At 38.8% G+C, this 9,969-nt stretch overlaps 1 protein-coding gene across 2 annotated transcripts in view; it reads left to right on the top strand.

Annotated features, from left to right (window-relative positions):
• LOC109921727 (suppressor of cytokine signaling 5) overlaps positions 1-1,490 on the top strand; it is a 56,898-nt gene extending 55,408 nt beyond the window's left edge. For both annotated transcript variants that reach the window (XM_048601064.1, XM_048601065.1), the window contains exon 3: positions 671-1,490. In XM_048601064.1, coding sequence (XP_048457021.1) covers positions 671-739 — 69 coding nt within the window. In that variant the 3' untranslated portion in view covers positions 740-1,490. The remainder of the gene's footprint in view (positions 1-670) is intronic.
• Positions 1,491-9,969: the final 8,479 nt, after the last annotated feature.

Genomic DNA, 9,969 nt, shown 5'->3' with positions numbered 1-9,969 from the left:
AGAAGGGTCTAGGCCCGAAACGTCAGCTTTCCTGCTCCTGTGATGCTGCTTGGCCTGCTGTGTTCATCCAGCTCTACACCTTGTTATCACTGATGTTTTTTGGTTTTGTTTTATAATTTCCATGAGACACTTGGACTCATTTGGTTCTCAAAATAGTAGAACTTAATTATCTTTGCCATTTTTCCTGAGTGCTTTCAGTCTACCTTATAAGCATTGAACTAATAAACTGAATTGAGATTGTGCAAAGAAATAAACAGAGGCTGGCATAGAATGTGATTTGGCTTTCGTTTCTCTGTGCTGTGGACTAGTTTGCTTGGTGAATTCTGAAGCTGTTTCCAAGATATCTAAAGCTATATAAAATGTTGGGTTCCTAGTTTATTCCTTGGTTCATTTTTTTTTTATTTGAACAGTCTGATGGATGAACTGCAGGGATTATGAAGACACAAGCTAGAACTACAATTTAGTCTGTGTTTGAGGAAGAACCAAATCTTAGTGATACATGTTCTAATCTAGATTTTCTTCCATCAAAATTGTCTAAGATAAAGAAGTTGCACCACCTGTTTTGAGCAGCAAGTTCTTGTCTCATGGTGTTTTAAACTTATAGCAAACTGTTTATTTAGATTAGTTTAAGAAATTAAAAGCTGGATCATCTTAATGTTTTATTTTGTAGACTTTTATGGGCAAGATGGTGACAAGGTCCATTTGTTACTGCAGCTGCCAAGGATGTTCATGGTTTTGACTCTATCTTCTATGCTGTGTTCGCAAATGTTCTGAGGGGGGGGAAAACCCTTTCCAAATTTAAAAGAAAATGTACAGTTTTTTTTTTTGTGGGTTCTACAGCCTATGGTATGGGAGCCCATAGTGTATGGTAGTATACTGGTCACATTTCTAATTGTGCTTTATCTTGCATTAAAGTTCTTCTATGAATGTGCTGTCAAACAGTATTTTTTTTGCAGCTTAGTTGAAAGCAATTATTTGCATATGCTGATCCCCTCGAACAAATTCATTTGTGCACTTTGAGATTTTTATAAATCTCCTTTTCTGTGAGGGAAGCGTGTGCTTGCCAATTGGCGTATCAAATGCTTTGACGTAAGCTAATTGCTATTCGTATGTAAAGTAAGTAATGTTTTGTTTATAACTAAATGTTAGTTCTTCTGAATTTTTAAGAACCTGGCTACATTTGCTTTTGAGAGATCCAGCTTTTTTAGCACATGGCCAATAAATGCATTTATTGTAAAATGTATTCTGTTATATTCTTAACATGTAAATGCCTGTTTAGGGTATTGTTTACATTGCATATAAAAAATTCAAATTCTGTTAGCTGTAGATTAATGCTCATTCTGGTGTGTTGTACAAAACTGATCATTTGTATTATCAGCTATCTTCACTTGCTGTAATATTGCAAACATTTTTCTTCACATCCTGAAGACTTTCTCCGTGTTCACTCTAGCTTCATTGTCTTAAAATGAAATAAAAATACAGACACTAAATCCCTTTGTACCGTGCATTTTTGTTCTCTGGTGATGATTAAGTATCAAAATTAGCGTGCTGCCGCTTCTTTCAAATTACTGGCAAATAGTTGCTTAGCTCAATGATAGAAATTCTGCAAATCCAATTTTGCACTTTAACGCTTGTGAATGTTGTAAGCCACATGTTCAATAAAATTGATTGTTTGTTTATCTTAAGCAGAAAACCTTTAATTTTGCATGTCTATACAATGTGGAGCTGGAGGAACACAGCAGGTCAGGCAGCATCAGAGGAGTAGGAGTGTTGATGTTTCAGGCCTAGACCCTTCATCCTGAAGAAGAGTCTAGGCCCGAAATGTCAACTCTCCTACTCCTCTGCTGCCTGACCTGCTGTGTGCCTCCAGCTCCACACTGTATCGACTCTGACCCAGCATCTGCAATTCTTACTATCTCTGGCTTTGTACGTCTAGCTTGATCAATAGCATTGATATTAAAAGATAGGTCAAATTTTGTAAGTTACTGTTGCAAATCTTTACACCACCTGTAAGAACATAGTAGCAAATGTATGCCAATGCAGCTCCCCGAGTCTGCCCACCATTTCATTAACAGCATAGCTAAATCTCTTATTTCACTTTACTTTCTGCTTGGACTCTTTCCCTTTATTTGCTTAGCATCCCAAAAATATTCACCTCAACCTTGATTATATCAATAACTGACTCTATCCCCTTGGGCTTTGGATAGAATTGCAAAGGTACATAATTTCCCAGAGAAATGTCTCCATACCTGGGGAAGCAGTGGCATAGCAGTAATCTGGCGATTCAGAGGCTCTGGATGCACTCATTCAAATCCCTCCACAGCAGCTGGTGAAACTTGTTAAACCTGGAATATCAGGTGTATTAGTCTGTTACCTATCTGGTTCACTAATGTCTTTTCAGGAATTAAATCTGCCATTTAGTGGGAGGGAATGGCCTAGTGGAATTATCACTGGACTCTTAATCCAGAGACCCAGGTAATGTTCTGGGGACCTGCATTCAAATTCTGCCACAGAAAATTGGTGGAATTTGAATTTGATAGATTCTTCTACCCAGATATTTAATGATGAAAGAATCCATTGTTGATTGTCAAAGAAATTCACCTGGTTCACTAATGTTCTTCAGGAAAGGAAACTGCTGTCCTTCCCTGGTGTGGCTTACATGTGACTCTAGACCCACAGCAATGTGGTTGACTCCTAACTTACCTCTGAGCAGTTAGTGATGGGCAATAAATGCTGGCCTAGCCAGCAATACCTACAGCCCTCAAATGAATTTTTAAAAATCCTGCTAATGTGACTACAGTTAACTCTTGCCTGTCCTCTCAAAAGGCCTAGTAAGCCACAAGGGTGATTGGAGTTTGGCAAGCCCAGCATGTGTTCCCATTGATGCCCATGTCCCAAAAAAAAACTGGGTCCTAAATTGCCAATCTTTTGTCCTGCTACAGTACAGTTAATTGCTTCCTTTGTACTGGATGCTACACCTAGAAGAAATGGACTCTTGGCATCTACTGTGTCAAAGTCAACATTTTTTTTTTGTTTCAGAAATGTGTTGGAGAAACCCAGCAGGGTCTGACAGCACCTGTAGAGAGAAACAGTTACCGTTTCAAGTCTGGTGACTCTACGCCAGAACTGACTGTGTTTTTCCAGCACTTTGCCTTCCTAGTTGCTTGCTGTTCCTCTTGTTGTGTGCAATGACTCCCAAATACCCCTAATTGAAATATTGACAATAGTTGCTCAACTTGCTTTTAAAAAAAAGTGTTTCTGTTGCTCCCAGTGACTAAGCTCAGGCTTCATGCATTACTTTCTATCTGGAACCACCTGGCCCACTCACTTAATGTCTAAATCCTATTTGTAGCCTTGGAGTTCTCCTCAAGTGTGCATGCCTACCTAGTGCTTTTCTTCAGCAAACTTTGGCTATATTACACTCATTCTTCATGTAAGCCATTAATGTACATTGTAACTGAGAGGCATCAACACTGATACATGCTGTTCTTCACCAGTCACTGTCAACCCGAAAATGACCTGGTTATTTGTTTTATTTTCCTGTGCTTTAAATCTTGTCATCCCCAATATATCAACTGTAAACTCACCTTGTACAAGAGGTAAAGCTCCTGCTGCTGCATATTGTACTTCAATGCTGCATCCAGAACAAGATCATCTTCCTCCCTGTTCAACAGGCATGTTATCAAGAATTTGTGGTTAGATTTTTTTTTAAGTTTCTAATAGCCTCCACTAGTCATGAGTCTACAAAATGCTTGCACCTGAGGGAAGATATTGGTATTGTCCTTCTGTTATGAACCAGATCAAAGCCCTTCAGAGTATATCCAGAAGGTAGCATGGACTTTACACTTGCTCTTATTTTAAAAGTTAAGGTGTTGTGTTCTAAATGCAATTCAATTGGTCAAACTACTTGACTTTAAGCAAAACACTTCTTGAATTTTAACTATAGTGTAATGATAGACAAAAGAACTGGCTTACTAACTATTAAACTCTTAAAATAATATGGTAACTGTTAATTAACTGTTCTAGTCTTTTAACATTCCATAAACACACCCTTGACAAAGGCAATGTCAGTAAAATAGATTGTTTCACATGCAATCCTAGCAGCAGGAAGAGAGCCCTAGCGTTTAGGTGTAACAGAGAAATAAGAGTTTCTACATCCAGCTTCAAGACCCCAGCAACTTACTGAAAGCTAAAGCTAAAAATCCCAGTTCTGTGGGAGCTTGACCCCACCCACTCAGGCTGCTTCTCTTGTTTCAACTATTTTTTAAAAAATACCCAAGGCCTCAAGCTTTTTGTTCTATTGTTTGAGCATACCACTCATCACTTCCCTTCTCTCTCAACAGTTCTTCATAGAAAAAGACACCAGGACAATGTACCTCTTAAAGCTGTAATGTTGTCACCTTTCTTCCATCTCCCCTGCCCTTTTTTGTTTAAAAAGGCATCAATATACGAAGTGGCTTCATTTTTAAAAAAATCCTTTAGCCTTACAGTATTACACTACAAATACCTATACATCACACTGACTTTAAACATGCAAACATTCACTGCTACAGTCTTTTTCAGTTTTTTTTCCTGCCACTGAACACCTCCATTTTCATTCATCAAAGTTGCAACAATGCGTTGGCAATTACATTCTCTCCTGCCATGTGTATGATTTTTCCAATTGGCTACAATAATCTACATCTAAACAGTCTGGTATTTTTAATCTTAATTTTCTCATTTTTGAGGGGTTACGATCACCATATACAATCGTCTCAGATACATTACTGGTAATACAAATGTTGCAATGCCAATACCAAACTGTCTCTTCAACTGTGGAATATTTCTGTTGATGACTTCATTTTTTTTTTGAAAAATACCCAATAGATCTTTCTATCTTCTCATCATTGCCTGGTAAGAGTAAAGCACTGACACCCACGTCACCCCCATCAACAGGTGCCTTGATTGGCTTTGTGTTAATAGCTGTGGGTAGCACTACTTTCAGGCTGTCAAATGGCTTTTGACATTCTTCTGCCCACTAATTTTCGATACTTCTTCAAGTCAGTCAGTGGAGCAACTGTACTGCTAAAATTTGGTACGAACTTACGATTTAAAAACCATTTGGTCTTAGAAATCCTAGTATTTCCCTCTTTGTCAATGGTTTTGGAAACTCCCCAATAACCTTTGCTTCACATCTTATGGGGCCATTTGTCCATATCTAATGACATGACTCTGGAACATGACTTGAGCTTTTGTGAACTGATGATACTTAGCTAGTTTATCAGCAAGCTCACCTCCCAAAGATGATTGAACAATTCCGATAGATACTCCAAATGCTCATTCCACGTGTACCTAAAAATCTTTGAAATGTGGCTGGTGCATTTTTTTCATACCAAACAGCATGACTTCAAACTGGTGTCATGAAAGCCAAAATTTCATTTGCTCTTTTGCTTAAAGCCACCTGCCAGTATCCTCTGAGTAAGTCCAACTTAGAAATAGAAGTTGCTTGTCCCATCTTCTCAGTACAACCTTCCAAACGTGGAATAGGATTTGAAGCAGATTTTATAACTGCATTTGTGATAGTCCACGTATAATTGCTAGGTGCCATCAGGTTTTATCACCATTACCATAGGTGAAGTCCAGTTGCTGCACTGGCTTTGATTATATTGTCTTTGAGCATGCATTTAATCTCTTTTTGAGCCTGTACCAAATTTAGAGGATTGATCTACAATGCTGTTGCTTAATTGGAACAGCATTTCCTATCTCTACAAGATGCATAATCAGATTAGTACTTCTCAGCTTATTCCCACATCTCTCCATGTGATTGTAATAACTCTTTCAGGTCATTCTCATTGTCCAACTTAATTAGCAGAATGTCCCATTCAGGATCATCTGAACTTGATTCTTCACTATCTGTTGTAACCAGTTACGCATTCTCCTGTTGCTTTCTTTCCCTATCAAAATACTTTTTGAGCGTATCTGAGATTTCCTTCGATCTGGCATTTTTATCAAATTATTCACCTTTAAGCAAAACACACTTTATTTACACTACAGTTTTAAAAAAAATTAGCTTAACTGTAATGATTGAAATACTTAACAAAATAATATATGTATTGACTACTACTAATTAACTCTTCCAATCCAGTAACATACCATTAACACACCCTTAGCAAAGGTAAATTCAGTAAAATAGATTGTCTCATGCAATTTTAGCAGCAGGAAGAGAATAACAGCTTTTCGCTGTAACAGAGGGAGGAGTAAGAGCTTCCATGTTCAGCTTCAAGACCCCAGCAACTATCAGCCTGCAATCTATCTTTCAGAATTAATCTGTTATTTCCATGTGTTGATTTCCAGTATTGGAAAGCAGCTCCATTTGGTGCTAGGATGAAGGATGTCACACAACAGTTGTAAGACATTCTAGCGGTATGTGAATAGCCAATGCTGTGAATATATGCTGCAATAACACTATGGGTAGGAAGGGGGATGGGTCCTTAAATCAGAATTGATAGAACCAGGTCAATAAATTAGCAAGCAGGACCTCAAAAGTAGTAATATCTGTTTTACTTCCAGTGCCACATACAAGGGAGGACAGAAATAAGTTGATGAGACAGGTGAATGTGGCTGGAAAGATGGTGCAGTAGGGAAGGCTTTAGACTCCTATGTCACTAGGTTTGGGTGAGATGGCACCTATGCAGATCAAACGGGTTGCAATTGAACAGAACCAGGAGTGAGTTCTTTGTTGGGCGTTTTGCTAGTGCTGTCGGGAAGGATTTGAACTCATTGGGGGTATAGGAATCAAAAGAGAATATTAGTGAGGAATAGCAGGGCACACAAAATACTAGGAGAGGCAGACAGCTAAAATTAGAAAAGTAAGTTAATATAGAGAGTCAGATAAGGAGAAAGTAATGAAGTCTAAATCAAGGTTACATTGCATGGAGTATAGTTAAGACTGAAGTGCTACAAGCATAGATTGCCTTGTGTGATTGTGATGTAACTATAATGGAGACCTGACATCAGGAAAGTAAATCTGTCTTTTAAATATTCCTGGTATTAAGGTGCTGAGAAAAAATAAAGGAGGAAAAAAAGTTTTTGTTAAGGAGAACATTTTAAAAGGTTCAAGGGCAGGTTCAGCTTGACTAGAGCTAAGGAATAAATGTACAATTTTATTTCTCTCTAATTCATTGGCTATCTATCACTGGGAAGGATGCAGAAGAGCAAGTTTGTAAGGAAAATAAAGGTGTAAACATTATAGAGTAGTTTAAATGGGGACTTTATCCTAGACTGTAAAGGAGTAGTTAGTGGTACCTTAAGTGCTGCAGGGACAAGCATTCCTAGATTGTGTTCAGAAGAACTTCCTACAGTAATATATGTCTAGACCAGTAAGAAAGGAGGCATTGCTAGACCAGATTCTTAGGAATGAGGGGGTTAAGTAGATCAGGTGACAATGGGGAGACCGGAGACACTGATTTTGTCATAAGCTCTATGGTGATGGTGGAAAATTAATCAATACAGACTAAGACTAATTTACTGGTGGAGAGTTGTCGTCAGTGGGGTAACTGAACTGGCCAGATACACTGGAACAGGTGGTTTGAGAAAAGACTGGAGTTGAACAATTGGTTACCTTCAAAGAGGAGATTGTTCAGGTGTAGCCAAGGCCGTTTTCCTCAAAGGGAAAAGGTAGCACAAACAAGTTCAGAGCGCTCTGCATGACAAGATTGAGAGAAGATTAAAGTGTGCTTATGACAAGTGTCTGGTAGAAAATACACTTGAGAATCAAGCTGAATAATCCAAGGATGGATTATGGAAAACGACCAATATCTACTGTAAAAGTGAGCATTCAAAGTCTATAAACAGACCAACGGTAAAAGGAGGAATATGGCTGATTAGGGACCAAAAATTGAATTTACATAGAGGTCTGGCTGAGGTAAATATGTTGCACCTGCCATTACCTGAGGCAGGTGTTACCCAGGCTATGATGATAAGGAAGGAAACTCAGTCACCAGAAGGGTGCAAAATTGATCACAATATTGGATAAGTTATCAGTAATTAATATTAAAAAGACACCAGGACTGGTCAAGATGCATTCAAAGAAATGAAAGGAAGTGAGAGTGGAAATGAGAGAATTGGCAATTTTGTTGTTCAATCTTCCTTGGGTTCCAGAGGCCAGAGAATTGTAAACATTACACCATTGTTGGAAAAAAGTTAGCAATCAACCCAGCAATTAAAAACCAGTCAGTTTAATTTCAATGGTGAGGAAACTTCTATAAACAATCATTTGGAATAGAATTAATAGTCATGGGAAAATGTGGGTTGGTTCAGAAAAGTCTACATTGATTTGTTAAGGGAAAATCATATCTAAGTAAATTGCTGAAATTTTATGAAGAGATAATGGGATTGATGGAGGTAATACTGGTGATGCCCATGTGGACTTCAAAAAGGCATTCAATACAGTGCACGCAATACACTTCTGAGGAAAGTTGTAGATCATGGAATACAACAGAGTAGCAACACAGCAACAAATTGGCTGAGGGATAGGAAACAGTAATTAGTAATGGGTACCCTTGGAGCTGGAAGATTGTATTGGAGCATCTCAGTAGCTGGTCTTGGAACTCTTGCTTCTTCTAATATTCATAAGTGATCTAGATCCTGATGTGCAGGGGAACATTTCAAACTTTGTCCTCCTCACATTTCCCAATTCTCCCATGTTTTGTGTTGTTGACAATGTACAACTTCAAAAGGAAAGTCACCACAGTCCACCGGCACCATAAGGCTGCAGTCTCATCAACGAGAGACGAGTGGTGGTCATTTAACCCGAGGGTCATCGTGCCTCTGTCGAGGGCAGAGGTTGAGAAGGAGTGCTTCAAGGTAACAATGGCCGGTGAAGGAATTGAACCCATGCTGTTGGCATTACTCTGCATCGCAAACCAGCAGTCCCGCTAACTGATCTCAGTTCAAAAGCATATTGACAAGTTCAATGTAAACAAGTGAGAGTTGATACACTTCAGTTCAAAGAAAAAGGAGAAATGAACGATGATATTCTAAAGGGTGTGCAGGAACAGCTAGGCCATGTATTTGTACATAAATTATTAAACAGTTATTACTGGGTTATTGACGGGGCAAGTAGAGCTATTGATAAAACATACGGTACTCATTAGTTTTATTAATGGGGACTAGAGTACAAGAGTGGGGAGGTTATGATGAACTTATATAATTCATTTGGTTAGACCTCACCTGAAATATTGTGTTCTTGATGCCACACAATAGAAAGAATGTGTGTGTATTGGTGAGGCTGCAGAAGAGGGTTACAAGAATGCTTCCAGGTATGATGAAGTAAAAGTAGAGAAGTTGGGACAGTTTTCCTTTGAAGAAGAGAAGGGTAAAGAGGAGATTTGATAGATATTTTCAAATCATAAGGGATCGCTACTGAGTAAAAAAGGAGATACTTCCAGTTTGTAAGAGGATGAGAACCGATGAGCACCATTTTAAAGTATTTTGCAAAAGAACAAGCATGAATCATAGAATCCCTACAGTGTGGAACAGGCCCTTCAGCCCAACAAGTCTACATCAAACCTCAGAGCATCCCACTCAGACCCATCCCCCTATAACCCACACATCCCTATGGGCAATTTAGCATGGCCAATCCACCTAAGCTGCACATCTTTGGACTGTGGGAGGAAACCCACACAGACACAGGGAGAATGTGCAAACTCCACACAGACAGTTGCCTGAGGGTGAAATCGAACCTGGGTCCCTGGAGCTGTGAGGCAGCAGTGCTAACCACTGAGCCACCATGAGATGCATGAAAAAAAAATTTTTCACAAGTATTTAAGGTCTGGAATGCACTGCAAGGAAGTGTGGTGGAGGCAGGTTCAGTTGAGCATTCAATAAAGTATTCAATGATTATTTAAATAGAAATGATGTGCAGGGTTATGGGGAAAAGGCAGGAAATTGACATTAAGTTAAAATGCTCAGCAAGCCAGTACAGACCTA

Source organism: Rhincodon typus, chromosome 9, assembly GCF_021869965.1.
Source record: "Rhincodon typus isolate 14 chromosome 9, sRhiTyp1.1, whole genome shotgun sequence".
In the NCBI taxonomy this organism is placed as follows: Eukaryota; Metazoa; Chordata; class Chondrichthyes; order Orectolobiformes; family Rhincodontidae; genus Rhincodon; species Rhincodon typus.
The sequence above is the reverse complement of the archived record's forward strand: the minus strand, read 5'-3'. Positions and strand labels throughout refer to the sequence as shown.